General features: G+C 46.1%; 1 protein-coding gene across 7 annotated transcripts in view; it reads left to right on the top strand.

Annotated features, from left to right (window-relative positions):
• Nucleotides 1–22,082, top strand: part of RAF1 (Raf-1 proto-oncogene, serine/threonine kinase) — a 111,553-nt gene that overhangs the window by 70,326 nt on the left and 19,145 nt on the right. For 4 of the 7 annotated variants that reach the window (XM_075574963.1, XM_075574962.1, XM_075574957.1 and 1 more), the window contains 6 exons: nt 2,761–2,820; nt 4,887–4,914; nt 4,999–5,126; nt 6,664–6,781; nt 18,269–18,353; nt 20,194–20,370. In XM_075574963.1, coding sequence (XP_075431078.1) covers nt 2,761–2,820; nt 4,887–4,914; nt 4,999–5,126; nt 6,664–6,781; nt 18,269–18,353; nt 20,194–20,370 — 596 coding nt within the window. The remainder of the gene's footprint in view (nt 1–2,760; nt 2,821–4,886; nt 4,915–4,998; nt 5,127–6,663; nt 6,782–18,268; nt 18,354–20,193; nt 20,371–22,082) is intronic. The other 3 variants (XM_075574960.1, XM_075574964.1, XM_075574959.1) reach the window with 1 other exon arrangement.

Genomic DNA, 22,082 nt, shown 5'->3' with positions numbered 1-22,082 from the left:
CCCCTTGCCCTGCCCCTTGCCCTGCCCCTTGCCCTGCCTCTGGCCCTGCCTCTGTCCCTGCCCCTAGGTGGTGGAGGTGGGGAGAGGGGACTGGTTGTACAAGCCTAGAACTTGCTGAATACCGCACATCGCACAAAAGGGAGCCGGCAGAGAAAATCTATCCCCTCCCAAGTCTCACTTAAAAATGAAATGAATACCTGTAGGTTTCAGATTTGGGGAAAGCTATGCATCGGTTTACCAGATGAGTCCCCACAAACATTAGTAATTGGTTCACTCTGGTCCTAGGAGCAATTGCCCTTTTAATCGGTTAATTAAATCATATTAACGTTGCGTTTAAAAATTCTATTTTAAACTGTGAAATATAATGGAGCCATTGAGTGTGACATGGCATGTTATTATTTGGGTAGCGTGCACAGGAGGATGGCATGTTATTATTTGGGTAGCGTGCACAGGAGGATGGCATGTTATTATTTGGGTAGCGTGCACAGGAGGTGCCCGGGGCCCGCCATCTCATCGCTCTGGAATGCATTGTATCAGCTGGGCGAGTCCGCCCTGATTCGCTTGTCCACAGTTTGTTCGAACTTTCCAAGAAACTTGAGTTTGGAAAAACTGTGAAAACTCGAATCGAAACGGTGAAATAGCAAGTCACCAATGCGTGTGCGAAGGTTGCACCAAGTCACCAATGCGTGTGCGAAGGTTGCACCAAGTCACCAATGCGTGTGCGAAGGTTGCACCAAGTCACCAATGCGTGTGCGAAGGTTGCACCAAGTCACCAATGCGTGTGCGAAAGTTGCACCAAGTCACCAATGCGTGTGCGAAGGTTGCACCAAGTCACCAATGCGTGTGCGAAGGTTGCACCAAGTCACCAATGTGTGTGCGAAGGTTGCACCAAGTCACCAATGCGTGTGCGAAGGTTGCACCAAGTCACCAATGCGTGTGCGAAGGTTGCACCAAGTCACAAATGCGTGTGCGAAGGTTGCACCAAGTCACCAATGCGTGTGCGAAGGTTGCACATCCCGAATTGTAACACCCCCTGCAGTGAAGGTTAGTGGCTGCTTCACACATTGTCAAATCATGTTTAACACTCGTGTCTTTTAGAAGACATTTTCACAGCGGACCTTATTGGAGCAGATTAGTCTGTCTTCTGATTAATTACTGCAGGACCCCCTCCCACCCCCCACCCCCCACCCCAAGAACAGGTAATTCTTTCAGGATTTCCCTGCTTCAGCACAAGTGACTCAGTCGAAGACTGGTTGAGAGCCCCGGTTTTGGCTGCAATAGTTGGTCCTGGAACTAGAAGGGTTGCCTCCTGATATTTTTGTGGTCACAGTTGTCCCATCCCTTGGGTTTCCTGGGGTGGGGGAAATGTCTGGCATAGACCTCCCTGCAGGTGACCCAGTTCCTAATTCTGTCTCTTGGACACGTGCATGCCACATACCAGCAGCTTTTAAGAACATTCGCCTTTTACACTCAGCTGTAGACATTTAGTTTTTTGTGTGACTAATTTGTTGCTACTTGAATACATTTGTGTAGGACCTGATCAGGCACATCTGCTTAGGGATAATGTGATTCTGTGCTGCTCTCTGAAGTTAGCACTTGTCAGTCACAATTTTCCCTTTCTTCAGTACCGTTACACAAATGAATCCAAGTAGCATTATTGCTCTTCTGTTTTAAGTTATGTGGGAGTCGGGACTTGTTTTCGGAAGACACCCGTAGGCACCGCTAAAATGAGCCAGAAGTGTGAAGACCAATGCTTTGCTTTGACCAGCTGTGGTTTGGGAATGCTACTGCTTCTCACTTGGAGAATCTCCAGCTAACATGGGAAATGGTGTGTGTCTGTGTGTCTGTGTGTCTGTGTGTCTGTGTGTCTGTGTGTCTGTGTGTCTGTGTGTCTGTGTGTCTGTGTGTCTGTGTGTCTGTGTGTGTGCGAGTTCCAAGAAAAAGTTCACAGTACTTATCTTTGGAAGTCCTGGTTGCTCGCAGGACGCTCGGAAATATTTACTTTAAAAGAAATAGTTTCCCTCAGATTTGCTTGTACCCGGGCCATGCAGGCTCGATACATGAGCGCTAAAGGCCATGTCTATACAAACTGTGCTATATGAATGCACACACAGCTGTCTCCTACACATACATATGTACAATGTAATTCCATCCCTATATACCAAAAGGGACTACATAGTATCTACACACATTAATAGTAATGCAATACCCTCTTACATTTCTACACCTACCCACACCATAGGTATACACTACCACACACACCTTTTGTAAAGCACTATATACACTGTGGGCGCGCTATACATTTATATTCACACACACACACACACACACTCTTTTGCATCACTAACATTCAGGGACCATTTAACACCTTAAGTCATAAATCGCATACTGCACAGGGGGGGGGGGGGGGGCAGGCTTCAGTCACAGATACATTCCAAGAGACACTGTTTTTAAGTAAAACCCTTTCTTGCTTCCTTCATTGTAACACCGCTGGAAGAAGAGAGGTGTATCTCGAAAGCTCTAACACATAAAAGCATTTCGTGAGCCACAGAACGGTATCGTCAATTTGTGTGTGTGTGTGTGTGTGTGTGTGTGTGTGTGTGTGTATCTCACACAAACCTTGTATTCATTCCTAGTTTAGTTAGACACATCCCTTTAATTTTTCTACTCTTTTATTTCTTTTTTCACCTTCTGTTTTTCACATGTAGTTGCCTCTTTCTCTGTTCTTTATCCTTCTTATCTTTCATTGTCTTGGACTAGAATAACTGCCTGAATACTTCTCCCAGGTCCTGGTGCAGACGATTTTGTTTGAGGGGAAGAGTAGGTATTTTTCATGCCTGTTGCTTCTTTCCCTTTTGGCTGTGCTTTTATTTTGGGGGGTGGTCTTGTGTTATGGTGAATGCTTTGCACCGATGCGTGTATAGTGGGCTATAGTGTGGTTGTACTATAGTGTGGTTGTACTATAGTGTGGTTGTACTATAGTGTGGTTGTACTATAGTGTGGTTGTACTATACAGGCATACCCCACATTAACGTGCGCAATGGGACCGGAGCATGTATGTAAAGTGAAAATGTACTTAAAGTGAAACACACCCCTTTTCCCACTTACGATGCATGTACTGTACTGCAATCATCATATACGTGGATAAGTGATGTAAATAACGCATTTGTAACAGGCTCCATAGTCTCCCCGCTTGCGCACAGCTTCGGTACAGGTAGGGAGTTCAATTTTGCTGTTCAGGACGTGCTGACAGGCGCATGCGTGAGATGCCGTTTGACTATTGGGCGATATGTACTTACTCGCGAGTGTACTTAAAGTGAGTGTCCTTAAAGCGGGGTATGCCTGTAGTGTGGTTGTACTATAGTGTGGTTGTACTATAGTGTGGTTGTACATTTGAGTTATTTTACCTAGGTCTGTGCTATAGATACTGTTGCACCAAGAAAATCTCCCTAGAAATGCAATGGATTTTATAGGTGTTAGAGGAGTAAAGACGTTCAAATGATGATGCACTTATAACCATGTGAAGCGTGAGCGAGCATGCCTGCATATTGTAAGTATAGAGCGGGGTGTGTTCAAGAAGTGCAATATTACGAAGTATGTTTGGACTACTCATTGGAATAATCGGTTTAATTTAAGAGTTCATTAATGAGTGGGATGTAAAATACTAGACATTTAAAGGGGCAGTCCTTAAAAGTGAACGAATGGCAGTTTAATAAGTCAAACGTAGCTGACTGGCACATTTATTTAGTCAGAAGTAGGAGTATTTAACATGGTTAAAGTCTGCGCAGTAACCAGATACTTTCTAATATTTTGCGATAAGACTGTTTGAACTCGTATATGTTCAGTCAAATTGTTAATCGAACGTTCCTGGTCTTTTATATAAAGTAATTACTGGACAATCATGAGCCAAAGCTCAACAGGGAGAATATATTTATTTTTAAAATGAACAAATAGGTACATATTTTAAGGTTGGATTGAGTCTTGCTAAAGAATCCAATATTATTGAACTCCTTTCTTTGCTGCTCACTATAAGGGACTGCCCCTCGAATGTATAACCTTGTGCATCCTTTGTTTGCCATTAACTGATTTCTAACCACCTTGCAGATCATTCCTGCAAATAAGACCATGTTTGTAGGAGTAACCAGTGAATCGGCATTGCATATAGCACACTTACATTCTGATGCTTTGAATATTCATTCACTGCCTCAATCTAATTGTATTCAAAATCGCTGAGGGAAGCGTTAAGGAGACTGCAACTGTAGACAAATACTTAACAAGTGAGATTGAAGGTCACTAGCATATGCCATTATTAATGTTACCAAATTGTGGTTAATATATTAATGACCTGCTGTAATAGTTTGTATATGTTTTGTGACTGTCCTATTACAGAAGAGTATCTGGTCACAATATTGAATTGACGTCCTGTCCCTCCTGAGTATCCAACAACCGTCTGTTAGGCAATTTGTCAAAGTGCAATGAGACACATACAGTATATAACAAAGTATAAAGTCTGTCATTATGCATTGTGACTATACTGTGGGGATAAGAAATCTGTGGAATCTGAAACAATTGTATTACAGAGCAATTTATCGGTGTGTGCGCAAGGTCTGTGAGTAGTACTTTATTGGGCCAACATTAAAGAAAACGGGCATTCTGCACGTGCTTCTGAAACGGCTGCACATGTTAGTTGTGATCTTGATGAAAGTTGATAGCAGCATTTGCACTTCTAAAACTTTGCATTAAAACACCTCTCTTAATGGCATATTGGTCAAATAAAAGATTTCACAACTTCTTCTACTGATATAACTATTAGAAATCTTCAGCCTTTAATGGCCCTTTACAATATACAAAAACACAATCCTAAAAATAAACTCTCTGTGTTTCAGGATGCATTACGAAGTCACAGTGAATCAGGTGAATATTTGTACAATTCTGCGTGTTTTATTTTATTTTACTTGATTCAGCAAGTAATCAGTTTTTTCTTTTCTGTGTACAAAGCTTCCCCCTCGGCATTATCGGGCAGCCCCGATAATCTGAGCCCCACAGGATGGTCTCAAACTAAAACGCCAGTTCCAAACCACCGAGAGCGAGCGCCCACTTCCAGCAGTCAGGAGAAAAATAAAATTGTAAGTAAGGAGTTGAATGTTTTTTCTTTCTGCCATTTGTGGGATACTATAAATAAGTTAATGTTGATCCTTTTATGTTCTGATTTGCTTTTTTTTTTTTTTTTATCTACTTAATTTTAGAGGAAGTGGTGGCTTTCATTAAAAATATTTGTAGAGAATACAGGAAATCAACTGACCTTTTGTCGTGAATTCAAACAGGCGGCAAAACCTTTTTTGTTTTTAACTAAATCTGAGGCCCTGCTACATTGTATGTTACCAGAAAGGTGTCGCCAAAATCCAGTGGGAATACCAGCAAAGCCAGGGTCTCCAGTGGGAATACCAGCAAAGCCAGGATCCAGTGGGAATACCAGCAAAGCCAGGATCCAGTGGGAATACCAGCAAAGCCAGGATCCAGTGGGAATACCAACAAAGCCAGGATCTCCAGTGGGAATACCAGCAAAGCCAGGATCCAGTGGGAATACCAGCACAGCCAGGATCTCCAGTGGGAATACCAGCAAAACCAGGATCCAGTGGGAATACCAGCAAAGCCAGGATCTCCAGTGGGAATACCAGCAAAGCCAGGATCTCCAGTGGGAATACCAGCAAAGCCAGGATCCAGTGGGAATACCAGCAAAGCCAGGATCCAGTGGGAATACCAGCAAAGCCAGGATCCAGTGGGAATACCAGCAAAGCCAGGATCCAGTGGGAATACCAGCAAAGCCAGGATCCAGTGGGAATACCAGCAAAGCCAGGATCTCCAGTGGGAATACCAGCAAAGCCAGGATCCAGTGGGAATACCAGCACAGCCAGGATCCAGAGGGAATACCAGCAAAGCCAGGATCCAGAGGGAATACCAGCAAAGCCAGGATCCAGTGGGAATACCAGCAAAGCCAGGATCTCCAGTGGGAATACCAGCAAAGCCAGGATCCAGTGGGAATACCAGCACAGCCAGGATCCAGTGGATAGTTGGAAGCCGGTGGACCCTTTGACAAGAAGGAACAGCAACTATATTTTGAACTGATTTAAAAGCCTAGAAAATGACATTTGGATATACTGTACCTCTTGTTCTATTGTTTAAAATGGAAATGTTAGAATAATTTCAGAATACGCACAAGGCTATTTTTACTAAACTTTGCTATCCCATAAGACGCCTCCAGAACCGCAAAACGTCGTGATTGTATGTCGTCATCCGATACTGTGACGCGTCTTATGGAAACCGCTCTACCACAGTGTTTTCTAAAGCTTTGTGCCAAACGTGGGCTCGAAAAAGGAATCTGCGTTAAAGCAGGGGTGTCAAACTCAGTCCTTAAGCGCCACCAACAGGCCAGCTTTTATGGATATCCCTGCTTCAGCACAGGTGCAGTCTTCAACTGAGCCACTGATTGAGCCACACGTTATGCCCTGGGGTGCCAAAACTCATGACTTGGTGACTACGTCTTAAGGTGCTTAAAGTATCTGGGCCCTAGTCACTAACCTGGCTATATGAAGCTGGAAAGCTTATATTTGTGTGAACAGAAGGAACTGGAAAACTGTACTGACTGACGTGATTATTTTGCAGAGGTCTCGGGGACAGAGAGATTCAAGTTACTATTGGGAAATAGAAGCAAGTGAAGTCATGTTGTCAACCCGAATAGGGTCGGGATCTTTTGGAACAGTACACAAAGGCAAATGGCATGGTATGTACCAAACCTTTATTTCGGGGAACAGCCGGCATACGTTCCATGTTCGTTCGTTCATTTTGTGAATGAAACATGAACTGGTTGGAAATATTTCTGGGTGATTTGTATATCTTGCTATATACTAGAACATGTTCAGTTGGGGGCATACTAGAAGAGAGCTGGCACTCAGCATATCCAAGCTGTACACCATTATCCAGTTAGATATACAGTCATTGTCTTTCATGCTTAGTAGCCAGGACTGCAAGCTTGTGGAAAGAATGAAAATCAGATTGATGCTGCAAAGTACCTCTTGTCATAAACTTCCACCATTCGAGTGTATGTATGTCTTTATTTATATAGCGCCATTAATGTACATGGCGCTTCACAGCAGTAATACACGTGACAATCATATAAATAACAAATACAAATAACAGATCATGGGAATAAGTGCTTCAGACATAAAAGTAACATTTAGGAAGAGGAGTCCCTGCTCCGAAGAGCTTACAATCTAATTGATAGGTAGGAAGAACATACAGAGACAGTTGGAGGGGAAGGGCATTCCAGAGGTGTGGGGCAGTCAGTGAGAAAGGTTTAAGGCGGGAGAGGACTTTAGATACAAAGGGGGTAGAAAGAAGACATCCTTGAGAAGAATGCAAGAGTCTGGATGGTGCATAGTGAGAAGTTAGGGCTGAGATGTAAGGAGGAGCAGAAGAGTGTAAAGCTTTACAAGTGGGGAGGAGAATTGAGTGTGAGATGCGGGATTTGATAGGCAGTCAGGAGAGGGATTTCAGCAGGGGAGACGCTGAGACAGATTGAGGAAAGAGTTGTGATTCTGGCAGCAGCGTTTAGGATAGGTTGTAGGGGAGACAGGTGAGAGGCAGGAAGGCCGGACAGCAGGAGGTTACGGTAATCGAGAAAGGAGAGAATGAGGGTCTGAGTCAGAGTTTTAGCAGTCGAGCAACAGAGGAAAGGGCTTTTAGTAATATTGCGGAGGAAAAAGCGACAGGTTTTAGATACGTTTTGAATGTGAGAGGAGAATGTGAGAGAGGAGTCGAGTGTGACCCCAAGGCAGCGTGCTTGGGCTACTGGGTGAATGATCGTAGTTCCAACAGTAATGTGGAAGGAGGTAGTAGGGCCAGGTTTGGGAGGAAGTATGAGGAGCTCTGTTTTTGCCATGTTAAGTTTAAGTCGGTAGAGGGCCATCTAGGAGGATATCCCAGGGAGACATTCAGAAACTTTGGTCTGTTCAGCAGGTGTACAGTCAGGGATTGAAAAGTAAATTTGTGCCTCGGCAGCATAGAGGTGATATTTAAACCCAAGAGATGATATTAGGTCACCTAGAGGAAGTGTGTATAGAGAATAGGGAAGAGGTTCCAGGACAGAGCCCTGGGGTAACCCCACAGAGAGATCAATAGAGGAGGAGGAGGTGTTAGCAGAAGAGACACTGAAAGTACGATGGGAGATGTAAGAGGAGGTCCAGGATAGAGCTTTGTTCCGAATACCAAGAGTATGGAGAATGTGAAGGAGAAGAGGGTGGTTCACAGTATCAAATGCTGCAGAGAGGTTGAGTAATATGAGCAGAGTGTAATGCCCTCTGTCATTGGCAGCATGGAGGTCATCAGTTATTTTAGGGAGGGCTGTTTTAGTCGAGTGAGCAGTGCGGAAGTCTGATTGGAGAGGGTCTAGGGGAGAATGTGTTGAGAAAATGGAGCAATCGAGAGAATATAAGGCCTCGGGCATGGTCAGCGCTGACCCGTGCTGAGGCGCGCTGCTGCTCGGCACTGAGCCCCTGCAGCCGCAATGAGAGCGGCTTTAGCAGGGGCTCGCGCACGCTTCCGCATGCCTGCGGAAGCGTGTGTCTTACCAAATCTTTAGTTTCTGTGCTCGCCTGAGCGCAGGGCCGGTCACGTGAGCGGTTCGCCCAATGAGGGCGAACCTGCTCGTTGACGTCACTGGCCCGCCCCCAGACACGCCCACAGACGGCGCGCGCTCTAAGGCCAGGGAAAACACCGCTTTCCCTGAGCCTCAGCGCAGATACGCACGGCTTCAGTCTCTATGGACTAAGCCTAAGACGTCTAAGGCAAGACGGAGACATGTCGATAGTTAGAAAGACAGGTAGGGTCAAGCATGCTGTTATTGAGAAATGGTATAACTGTTGCATGTTTGGAGGAGGGAAAGGTACCAGAGTAGAGGAAGGAGTTAAAAATGTGTGTGAGTGTGTGAGCGTAGGGATTATAGTAGGAGAAAGAGCTTTTAGGAGATGGGAGGCAAGAGGGCAAGTGGTAGAGGGAGAAGAGGAGATCAACAGTGACATCCTCCTCTGATACAGCGGAATAAGAGTCAAGGAAGGCAGTTGGAGAATTAGGAAGAGGTGTAGGATGGGAGGAAAGAGAGGGGATGTTCTGACTTATGGATTCCACCTTTTCCTTAAAATAGTCAGCAAAGTCCTGGGATGATATGGAGGAAGAAGAGGCAGCTGAGGGTGGTCTGAGTAGAGAGTCAAAGACAGAGAACAGTCGGCGTGGGTTAGACTTGTGCATGTTGATTAGTGAAGAAAAGTAGGCTTGTTTAGCCTGAGAGAGGGCAGAGGTGAAACAGGATAGCATACATTTGTAGTGGAGGAAGTCTGCGAAAGTGTGAGATTTCCTCCCCTAGGCGTTCAGAGGAACGCAATATGCGCGTGTGGGAATTTAGCCAGGGTCTGGGGTTAGAAGGGTGAGGACGGAAGAAAGCGGGGCATGTAGATCAAGAGAGGAGGACAAGGCAGAGTTGTAGTTGCTGACCAGGTTGTCAGGGTCTGTAGCAGAACTGAGAGGAGACGGAGGAGCGTAAAGTGGAATCAACTGGTAGGTTAATAGAGCGCAGGTTTCTGCAAAAACAAGGGCCAGATGGCGAAGGGGAGAAGCGAGAGAGAAAATGAGATGAGATGATGGTCAGAGAGAGGAAATGGAGAAATCAGAGGGAGAAACGTTTTTAGTGAAAACCAGGTCTAAGTAGTGGCCATCCTTGTGGGTGCTGGCTGCAGTCCACTGTTGAAGGCCAAAAGAAGAGGTTAGAGAGAGAAAGCCGGAAGCCTAAGGGAGAGAGGGGTCATCAATGTGGCAGTTGAAGTCCCCAAGGAGACGAACAGGGGAATCTGAGGAGAGAAAGAAAGAGAGCCAGGATTCAAAGTGAGACGGGCGATAGATGACTGCCATGGGGACAGGGAGAGGAGAGAAGATCTGGACAGTGTGAGCCTCAAAGGAGGGAAAAGCAAGGAGAGGGAGGAATAGGAAGGGATCGGTAATGGCAGAGAGAGGAGAGCAGGAGCCCCATGCCTCCACCCCTGCCATCAGGGCGCGGAGTGTGGGAGAATGAAAGGCCACCATAAGAGAGGGCAGCTTCCAGAGCAGAGTCAGACTGAGTGAGCCAGGTCTCAGTTATAGCAAATAGGAGCAGAGAGTGAGAGAGAAAGAAGTCATGCACAGAGAGGAACTTGTTAGAGAGGGAGCGAGCATTCCAAAGGGCACAGGAGAAAGGGAGAGAGGAGGGAGGGTGGCAGGGGATGGGTATGAGGTTGGAGGGGTTGACACCAGAAGGAGTATTATTTATTTATTTATTTATTTATAAAATATTTTACCAGGAAGTAATACATTGAGAGTTACCTCTCGTTTTCAAGTATGTCCTGGGCACAGAGTAAAACAAATAATACATGGTTACAAGTACAGTTACATAAATGAACAGACATTATATACAAGACATTGCGTGCACAGTTAAAGAAAATATATATTTTGAGCGTATGAAATAGTTACAGACCAGGTTAAAATGTGAGACAGCCTTAGATTTGAAAGAACTTAAACTGGTGGTGGATGTGAGAGTCTCTGGTAGGTTGTACCAGTTTTGGGGTGCACGGTAGGAGAAGGAGGAACGTCCGGATACTTTGTTGAGCCTTGGGACCATGAACAGTCTTTTGGAGTCTGATCTCAGGTATAGGTGCTGCAAGTGGTAGGGGTGAGGAGCTTGTTCAGGTAGCTGGGTAGCTTGCCCATGAAGAATTTAAAGGCAAGACAGGAAAGGTGAACTTTGCGCCTAGACTCTAGTGTTGACCAATCTAGTTCTTTGAGCATTTCGCAGTGGTGTGTGTTGTAGTTGCATTGGAGAACAAAACGACAAATTGAATTGTAGAGGGTGTCAAGTTTGCTAAGGTGGGTTTGAGGTGCCGAGCCATATACTATGTCTCCATAGTCAATAATTGGCATTAGCATCTGCTGTGCGATACGCTTTCTGACCAGGAGACTTAGGGAGGATTTGTTCCTGTAAAGTACCCCTAGTTTGGCGTAGGTCTTGGTTGTCAGGGTATCAATGTGCATCCCGAATGTTAAGTGGGAGTCAAACCATAAGCCCAGGTATTTAAAACTAGTGACAGGGGTTAGGTTGGTTCTAATCTGGAGCTCAGTCACTGGAAGCTTTACAAATTTAGTCTTGGTCCCAAATACCATTGTTACAGTCTTGTCAGTGTTTAAAAACAGTTTGTTTTGGGAAATCCAGTAGAAGTTGCATTTGGCAGGCGAGGGCGAGAGCATGTAGGAATAAGGCAGGGTTGGGAGAGATATCGCCAGAAGCAGGGAGGAGACGCATGGATAGAATCTAATAATACAAAGAGTTTGGAAATACTGGATTATAGTCACAAAGTATTTACTTTAATGCTGTAGTATAGTTCTATACCCACATTGCATTTGACAGCTTTACTGTGAATAAACCTGTATCTTTGTAACTCCTTGTTTGTCGTATCATTCATAATTTGTTTAAAATCTTTTAAAAAGTTGACTTGGAAGTGTAGCGTTTTGTACATGGCATATAATACATACTTCTTTTGTTGCTCACACCTATCCGAGGAATGCTGCAGTGACAATTCAAAGTACAAAAAATAAACTCGAGAAAAATTGCCTTTTTCATTCTAGTCACGACATTCTCCAGTAGTCCTCTGTTTTAGATAAATACTCACGAGATGTGTTTTTAGCATCACCATAGTAATTTCCTAAACATTTCTATTACTTGGCTCCACTCACTGCAGTTTTCGCATTGTTGGTGCATTCTTTGGTATTTGGGTATGAGCATAATATAGGACCAAAAAAAGGTTTAACTGCAAAAACAGAGACTGCTTTTAATTGAACTAAACGAGCAACAGTCTTAAACAGATCTAAAATTCAGTGACGTGTCAGTGAAAATAACACAGAAGGTTAACCATAGCTGCGTACTTACAGTTCCGGTGCGTGCGCAGAACTGTACATTTATAGTGCTCCAATTCATTGCCATGGAGGGGCCATTGAGTTACCCACAGAGCTTCCTGATGAAATTGATCATGCAAGTCTATAAAATCACCTGGAATCATAAACAATATGTGACTTTACTTCCCCGCTAATGACTGTGGGGGATATGGATTGATCGTCACAGTAGGAGCAAATTTGGCACATTGATCCAAAAAGTATGCAAATTGCACCATTTTGACAGTGCACCGCGGTTTGAAAGGATTTGTGTCCTTTGTGCTTCACTTGTATCAGTGATTTAGGCAGTGGTTTTGGAGCAGTTAAAAGACGACTTGCTTGGATCAATAGTATAACAAAATGTATCAACGTTTGTATCAATATACTGGAGCATGTGGAAGTGGATACTATATTTCTGGCGCCCCGCACATAACCCCAATAAAAAAAGGATATATACAACCAGGACCAGTAGCTGGATCAGGTAAGGGATGTGCTCCAAACGAAGTAGAATCATATATAAATAAAGACAAATAAAGACATATAGCGTAATATTGTTAAGTCAATGCAATGCTTAAAACTGCTAGCAATAATAATAACAAATAATAATCAAAGCCAATAACACATAACAGGACTAGACAAAGGGCTGAGAGAAAACAACAGGTAAAGTAAAAAACACATTTAATATTAGAAACAATGATTGGACATAACCATGTAAAATAAGAATATATGGTCCGCTGGTAATACTGCTGCTATGGCTGAAGTGACCACTTACCAGACGTAAAGTGGTATTGCGCAGTGGATAATTAGAGAGTATCCCCTCTCGTGCAGGCTGATCGGCTCGTGGCGTCTATCCCATGTGGCGGTGTCTCGTCCTTCAGGTTTCCCTTCCGGGTTGGTCTCCTCTAGGTCTCGTGTACACAGACCTCAGTGTGCAGTCAGCTCGGAGATGGGAGGAAATGCAGTCGCAGATTCGCCAAGCGGGACCCACCAGGCATGTAGATGGTAGTAGCAGATTCGCCGCGCTCTGATCACCAGGAGGAGTGAACAGTATAGTTCCGTTGTCGGGTGTGGTCACGAAAGTGAGCAGCAGGGCCAGCAGATCCCACCCTACGCGTTTCGGAAGTGGAACTTCCTTCCTCAGGGGTAAAAAGTCGGGTCCCGTTTGGCGAATCTGCTACTACCATCTACATGCCTGGTGGGTCCCGTTTGGCGAATCTGCGACTGCATTTCCTCCCATCTCCGAGCTGACTGCACACTGAGGTCTGTGTACACGAGACCTAGAGGAGACCAACCCGGAAGGGAAACTTGAAGGACGAGACACCGCCACATGGGATAGACGCCACGAGCCGATCAGCCTGCACGAGAGGGGATACTCTCTAATTATCCACTGCGCAATACCACTTTACGTCTGGTAAGTGGTCACTTCAGCCATAGCAGCAGTATTACCAGCGGACCATATATTCTTATTTTACATGGTTATGTCCAATCATTGTTTCTAATATTAAATGTGTTTTTTACTTTACCTGTTGTTTTCTCTCAGCCCTTTGTCTAGTCCTGTTATGTGTTATTGGCTTTGATTATTATTTGTTATTATTATTGCTAGCAGTTTTAAGCATTGCATTGACTTAACAATATTACGCTATATGTCTTTATTTATATATGATTCTACTTCGTTTGGAGCACATCCCTTACCTGATCCAGCTACTGGTCCTGGTTGTATATATCCTTTTTTTATTGGGGTTATGTGCGGGGCCCCAGAGATATAGTATCCACTTCCACATGTTGTTTCTCTGACCTGGGGGTCAGTGTTATATTACAGGCAGCCGCCAATCTCTACTAACTATTGTACACTGCATTTTAGACCAGAGTGTATACATATTTTGAATCTTAGCGCTACCTTTCTCTGTTTTTCAATATAATGGCGCATGGCATCAGTTCAACTTGCCAGGTCTGAGGGGGAGGGAACCGCTTTTGCTCAGCGCCAGATGCAAGACGCACACTACGTGATTTGCATCTTCACTTCACTAAAACGCCCATGCTTTGCACACTATTAATTCACTGCAGTAAGTGTTCTGAACATAAATGAATTCACTACAGCTCATCATTCAGTGCAGGAGAAATCGGCAATATGTGGCTCTGCTGTGATAATTATATCCTCCGTTGCAACGGTGTTAATGTTTCCTATGAGGTTAAACAAACCACATGCTAGCCCTGCCGTGATCAATGTCTGACCCTTGCATTTCCATTTGCTAAATACAGTATGTTAGTATTCGGGAGTCTGCATTGGTGAGTGGTGTCAGCGTTTCGTGTATACGGAGCCGGGCGGAATCACTTTGGTTGCACAACCCACAAGAGCTGCATGTGGGGATCGGGCGACACTGCTTTCCTGGCACGGCACTTTTTATTAAATCCAGCTGACTTGCAAAAAAATAATGGGATGTATGCAACATGTTTTTCAGAACACATTTCTAAGATGCCAATTTAGGAACCTAACATAAGTTTCAAAAGAAAAGTTCTGAGAACTGGGAGGGCGTTACAGAGAAGGTCCTGGGCCGGTTACAGAGTAGGTCCTGTGCCTGTTACAGAGAAGGTCCTGGGCCTGTTACAGAGAAGGTCCTGGGCCTGTTACAGAGAAGGCCCTGGGCCGGTTACAGAGCAGGCCCTGGGCCGGTTACAGAGAAGGTCCTGAGCCGGTTACAGAGAAGGTCCTGAGCCGGTTACAGAGAAGGTCCTCGGCCGGTTACAGAGAAGGTCCTGGGCCTGTTACAGAGAAGGTCCTGGGCCGGTTACAGAGAAGGTCCTGGGCCTGTTACAGAGAAGGTCCTGGGCCGGTTACAGAGAAGGTCCTGGGCCTGTTACAGAGAAGGTCCTGGGCCTGTTACAGAGAAGGTCCTGGGCCGGTTACAGAGCAGGCCCTGGGCCGGTTACAGAGCAGGCCCTGGGCCGGTTACAGAGCAGGCCCTGGGCCGGTTACAGAGCAGGCCCTGGGCCGGTTACAGAGCAGGCCCTGGGCCGGTTACAGAGCAGGCCCTGGGCCGGTTACAGAGCAGGCCCTGGGCCGGTTACAGAGCAGGCCCTGGGCCGGTTACAGAGCAGGCCCTGGGCCGGTTACAGAGCAGGCCCTGGGCCGGTTACAGAGCAGGCCCTGGGCCGGTTACAGAGCAGGCCCTGGGCCGGTTACAGAGCAGGCCCTGGGCCGGTTACAGAGCAGGCCCTGGGCCGGTTACAGAGCAGGCCCTGGGCCGGTTACAGAGCAGGCCCTGGGCCGGTTACAGAGCAGGCCCTGGGCCGGTTACAGAGCAGGCCCTGGGCCGGTTACAGAGCAGGCCCTGGGCCGGTTACAGAGCAGGCCCTGGGCCGGTTACAGAGCAGGCCCTGGGCCGGTTACAGAGCAGGCCCTGGGCCGGTTACAGAGCAGGCCCTGGGCCTGTTCAGTGCAACTCTGTATTCTAAGAAACAATTTTGATTTCCGTACTTTGCGTTACATAATTTGGATCATTTACACATGTTTGTACACTTGTGCCAAGCAGCAACTGCCAGATTAAAAAAACAAGATGTGGTTGAAAAGTGGAAATGCGGTTTAACCTTTTTGAATTTGTGCACGATAAAAAATGGCCGTTAGGTTAGCAGCTTCAGCAAATTCTACAAATGTTGGTGACAAGTCGTGGGACATTGTATATATTTGTAGTGATAGATTAACTAAATGCTAAGGTGTGTGTGTACACTACATTGCTGATGGATAACTGGGGTTTAGTAGCACAATCGGCACCGTTGCTCGTGATTTCTAATGATTTATTTTTTGACAACATTGCACAACACCCCTCTGACCTGTAACCGTGACCTGTAACCCTAGTGAGCTGTAACCCCAGTGAGTTTCTAGTACTGAGCGCCCTTGTCCAAAGGCTAAGATGAAAAGAATGCAACTTGTTGACATGCCAATGGTATTCATATTCATTTTTTTTATCTATTACCCTAAATTTGTCTGGTATATAATTTGGTGTAGGCGATCTTGGCATCGCCATAACATTGTCTTGCTTCCTATTATGACATTGAATTTAAGTTGCAATGATGGCAGAATGTAAAAGAAAAGAATTGGTCGCAGGGGATATTTCTTGTTTTCCATACAAAAATTACAGCTCGAGTTCCGTGTACAACACGCATCAAAAATAATTGACCGTATTTAATATACATTCACCCAAGCATGATGTAAGTCAATGTTCATATTTAATCTTGCTTGCAAGAGTATTTTAAAAGCTACATTAAAGTGCATGGGGCATGCGTGATCATGTCCGAGCTCATCAGATTAAATGGTAAAAATGTCAAACTACGGTTTATAAATTCAAAACTCAAATCTGGTTTTCAAAACTTGCATCCACCCGAGTGAAATCGATGTTCGAAGTAAATGATGCATGTTTGCTGGATATCCTATAACGGTTATGACTGTTTTACTAATGAAATTGTTTTTTGTTTTAATGAATTGGTCGTGTAACCATGTTTTTGTTGTGAGTCTTTTGTTTTCTATTTGAAGTTCTTTGGGGGTTCCCAAAAAGCACCATCTGTATCTTGTACGCCCCCCAAACTGTTCCAAGCAGCAAAACATCACAGCAGGTTTAAACTGCACATATTCAGGATCTGGGTGTAGGGGTGCAATTCATCTTCCTGACTTTTCCCCTTCCACTCACCCTGCTACTGGCCCTCCTTCATTCCTCCCTTCTCCTCCCCCCTTCCTCCCTTCCTTTCCCCCACCTCCTCCCTTCCTCCCCACCTCCTCCCTTTTCCCCACCTCCTCCCTTTTCCCCACCTCCTCCCTTTTCCCCACCTCCTCCCTTTCACCCACCTCCTCGCTTTCACCCACCTCCTCCCTTTCACCCACCTCCTCCCTTTCACCCACCTCCTCCCTTTCACCCACCTCCTCCCTTTCACCCACCTCCTCCCTTTCCCCCCCTCCTCCCCTTCCCCCCCCCCTCCTCAAAAAAAGTTTGCATTTGGTCCTACTGTACAAAGTACTGCACATTAAAATGTTAAGTAGTATACGCAGTATGTTTGTAATCGCACGGTGAAGTTTACTTCAGTGAGAAAGAAAGAGCTAAGATTTTGGCTGCCGGTTGGTACATTTGGGTGTTGTCCTTAAATTGGGAATTACATCATGCACATTCTTTGATGACGACTTTAAAATGTTCTTCTTGGTCTTGACAAGGAAATTAAAAACACCCCACCATTGTTGGCTCTTGTGCATCTTGTGTGTTATATCCCGATGGGCTCTGCAAGGCCGGGGTTTGTGCTGCTGTCCTCGTCCCCCGGGGTCACCCCCAGCATTTCCGGGAGATTAATCACATGACATGTCAGGCACTTTATCTTGTACATGGGGCCCATCTTCGTTCAATATAAAACTAGTTCCCAGTTTGAGGTTCAGACGATCAACTATTTGTGATCTTAAAGGTCAAAAGATTGCGGGACCCCCTCCCCGCACGGGACCCCCTCCCCGCACGGGACCCCCTCCCCGCACGGGGCCCCCTCCCCGCACGGGACCCCCTCCCCGCACGGGATCCCCTCCCCGCACGGGACCCCCTCCCCGCACAGGACCCCCTCCCCGCCAGCACTGCAATGTTGTATCGCTCCCTCACTGCACGGGACCCCCTCCCCGCACGGGACCCCCTCCCCGCACGGGACCCCCTCCCCGCCAGCACTGCAATGTTGCATCGCTCCCTCACTGCACAAGTTTTGCGGACGCATGGTCGTGGCATCGTGACGTAGTTACGTTATGGACTTTTTGCTCGTATGCGAGGAGAGATGGTGCTGAATGGCGTAGGCTATGTGTAAGGGAAGGTGTGTTAAGTGGTAGCACTGCTTGGTAAATATGTCCTAATGCGCGGGGTGATGGTTACATTTCATGTTGAGTTTGATATTTGGAAGGAAAGTGAAGTTTTCTTCCGCTGGTTTAGAATGAGAAGCGTTTATCACCGGGTCATTTCTCTACTTCTTTTTGTAACTTACATTTTATTGTTTTTTACAACAATGACAAAATAATAATACATCATAGCGTGCTGGGAACAACATTTGTCAACAAGTCATAAAATAAAATGGCCAATTACGATTAAAAGACATACACGAGGGAAAGAGGGATTTCTCTACTTTTCTTTTTTAACAGTCTAATAACTTCCCTTCTAAGCAAGGCCAGTGAATGAAATGGCGAAAGTGATAAACCGATGAAACAAACACAATAACCATGGATATAACTGAAGTATAATATTCTGTGTTGCAGGCGATGTGGCCGTGAAAATTCTCAAAGTTACAGATCCGACACCAGAACAATTCCAGGCGTTCAGGAATGAAGTTGCTGTGCTTAGGCGAGTATATTCTGCATATGTTCACGTTAGAAGTTTCAGTCTTCGTATGTTATGTTGTTACAACCTCTCAAGCTCAACAGGTGTGTGCTGGTGTGTTCACAGTTTGCCGCAAGGTTGGTACATTATTCCATGGAGCAGGGTTCTTCTTACCTACACTACCACGGAATGGAAAGCACAGCCGCCCACAGCACTGGTATACTCAAACGTAGCAACAAGACTCCATGTGCTACCATCAGCTGCACAGCACTGGTATACTCAAACGTAGCAACAAGACTCCATGTGCTACCATCAGCTGCACAGCACTGGTATACTCAAACGTAGCAACAAAACTCCATGTGCTACCATCAGCTGCACAGCACTGGTATACTCAAACGTAGCAACAAGACTCCATGTGCTACCATCAGCTGCACAGCACTGGTATACTCTAACGTAGCAACAAGACTCCATGTGCTACCATCAGCTGCACAGCACTGGTATACTCAAACGTAGCAACAAGACTCCATGTGCTACCATCAGCTGCACAGCACTGGTATACTCTAACGTAGCAACAAGACTCCATGTGCTACCATCAGCTGCACAGCACTGGAGGAGAGTTCATGCAAATGAATGTAGCTAAAATCTTATTCAGTATGTAAAACTGTCTTCCTGGCCTGGACAAGGGTTTGTGTGCTTATTTTAGTTAGAGAGACACTAGTAGAGAGACACTAGTAGAGAGACACTAGTAGAGAGACACTAGTAGAGAGACACTAGTAGAGAGACACTAGTAGAGAGACACTAGTAGAGAGACACTAGTAGAGAGAGACTAGTAGAGAGAGACTAGTAGAGAGAGACTAGTAGAGAGAGACTAGTAGAGAGAGACTAGTAGAGAGAGACTAGTAGAGAGAGACTAGTAGAGAGAGACTAGTAGAGAGAGACTAGTAGAGAGAGACTAGTAGAGAGAGACTAGTAGAGAGAGACTAGTAGAGAGAGACTAGTAGAGAGAGACTAGTAGAGAGAGACTAGTAGAGAGAGACTAGTAGAGAGAGACTAGTAGAGAGAGACTAGTAGAGAGAGACTAGTAGAGAGAGACTAGTAGAGAGAGACTAGTAGAGAGACAAGTAAGTCAAGATGGGTAAATTACCAGTGCAGATTTCGTTTGGAAGGCTAAAAATCGGCTACAAGCATCTGAGTAATACGATTATTTCCATGAGAATAAATCTATACCTTATGTGGTTATGCCTTCCCAAACACACACACATACAAGAATAAAATAACTAAACAATACTTGTATTGTGCGTTTTTAAAATTGATGTTGCATTTGCCTTGCAATAGTTTGAAACCTCTGTATTCGTTACTTTTATAATTTTAGGTCTCTAGACTAGTGTTTTCCAACTGGGTTTCCCATGCACCCCTAAAGGGTTTCCCATGCACCCCTAAAGGGTTCCCTGCAATTTTCAGTTAATTGTTAAATGGTACCAAATACAGAAGAATTTACAATGCATCTGATCACAGGGGGGGTTGGGGCTCCTCAGAATTTCACATAGGGTTCCTTACCAAAAACAGGATGCAAACCCCTGCGCTGGTCTGTGGAGTGGGAATTGTAAATGCGAAAAGACATGCGCTGGCTTTTATGTGGGAAAATGAAATAATGAAACACTGGTGCTGTATGTTCTATAAGATACTTACATCTCACTGTTTATGAAAAGCTGATTATTTCATTTGTCTGAGCGTTTTACTTGCTGTTTTTAAATGCCGTCACAATTCTATATTTGATATTGTATCAAAATACTTTATTGGAAGCCACAACTGTCCTTTCTGAAATGTGCAAATACTGACATTTTATTCTGTTCCGCTCCCACAGGAAGACGCGGCATGTTAATATTCTGCTTTTTATGGGCTACATGACCAAGGATAATTTGGCTATTGTCACCCAGTGGTGTGAGGGGAGCAGCCTGTACAAACATCTGCATGTTCAGGAGACCAAGTTCCAGATGTTTCAGCTGATTGATATTGCCAGACAAACAGCACAAGGAATGGAGTGAGTATACAGGCGTCGCAATGTGCTGCTGGGGAGGTTCTGTTATTCTCTGACCTGGATGGGGAAGGATGCTATTTTATATCATTGTACAACCTTTTTCCCTTCTCGGTTTGTTTGGGAATCCAGCTCTTATAAAGTGGTGAGCAATGTGGCTGAAGCAGCAGTACTCGCTGTTTGGAACTCATATATATTTAGCATTTAAACCTGCTGTCCTCAGACCTGTGGGAGTTCCCCGGATTCCCAACACATTTGGGGGAGGGTTCTTTCAGTTTTCGAACGCAAAAATATGTTCTCGGGTTTCCTAAAGAAAGCAGTGACGTCATTTCCCGGTGTTGCAGCTTTTTAGTGACCATTGTCAGGAAAGACGAAAAATCTAAAGTAATATATAAAGAATAAAAATACCCGGGGAAGACTGCAGCTTTAACCCCTTGAGTGCCATGTGACGTAGCTACACATCATGGTGTCTGACCCCAGGGGCCCATCACGCATTAGTTATGTCATGGGCATTTTGTGCTGGTTTTGTAGACGAGATTGTGTTGATCTTTGACGCCACGATCATATGATCGCAGCCAGACTGAGGGGCGGTGGCACTTTGGTACTGTGGACCCTCCAGCACTCTGGGTTCATGCAGTGGGACTGCACAGGCAACATTGGGGGCCCTCTGGCACCCCTACTGATCAGGGAAGAATACTACAGTCAGACTCCAAATCCTGTCCTAAGAGCTGGAAAGTAACGCGGCATAGCGCCGGGAGAAGTAACGCGGCATAGCGTCGGGAGAAGTAACGCGGCATAGCGTCGGGAGAAGTAACGCGGCGTAGCGTCGGGAGAAGTAACGCGGCGTAGCGTCGGGAGAAGTAACGCGGCGTAGCGTCGGGAGAAGTAACGCGGCGTAGCGTCGGGAGAAGTAACGCGGCGTAGCGTCGGGAGAAGTAACGCGGCGTAGCGTCGGGAGAAGTAACGCGGCGTAGCGTCGGGAGAAGTAACGCGGCGTAGCGTCGGGAGAAGTAACGCGGCGTAGCGCCGGGAGAAGTAACGCGGCGTAGCGCCGGGAGAAGTAACGCGGCGTAGCGCCGGGAGAAGTAACGCGGCGTAGCGCCGGGAGAAGTAACGCGGCGTAGCGCCGGGAGAAGTAACGCGGCGTAGCGTCGGGAGAAGTAACGCGGCGTAGCGCCGGGAGAAGTAACGCGGCGTAGCGTCGGGAGAAGTAACGCGGCGTAGCGTCGGGAGAAGTAACGCGGCGTAGCGTCGGGAGAAGTAACGCGGCGTAGCGTCGGGAGAAGTAACGCGGCGTAGCGTCGGGAGAAGTAACGCGGCGTAGCGTCGGGAGAAGTAACGCGGCGTAGCGTCGGGAGAAGTAACGCGGCGTAGCGTCGGGAGAAGTAACGCGGCGTAGCGTCGGGAGAAGTAACGCGGCGTAGCGTCGGGAGAAGTAACGCGGCGTAGCGTCGGGAGAAGTAACGCGGCGTAGCGTCGGGAGAAGTAACGCGGCGTAGCGTCGGGAGAAGTAACGCGGCGTAGCGTCGGGAGAAGTAACGCGGCGTAGCGTCGGGAGAAGTAACGCGGCGTAGCGTCGGGAGAAGTAACGCGGCGTAGCGTCGGGAGAAGTAACGCGGCGTAGCGTCGGGAGAAGTAACGCGGCGTAGCGTCGGGAGAAGTAACGCGGCGTAGCGTCGGGAGAAGTAACGCGGCGTAGCGTCGGGAGAAGTAACGCG

This window comes from Ascaphus truei, chromosome 17 (assembly GCF_040206685.1).
Source record: "Ascaphus truei isolate aAscTru1 chromosome 17, aAscTru1.hap1, whole genome shotgun sequence".
Taxonomy (NCBI): domain Eukaryota; kingdom Metazoa; phylum Chordata; class Amphibia; order Anura; family Ascaphidae; genus Ascaphus; species Ascaphus truei.
The sequence above is the reverse complement of the archived record's forward strand: the minus strand, read 5'-3'. Positions and strand labels throughout refer to the sequence as shown.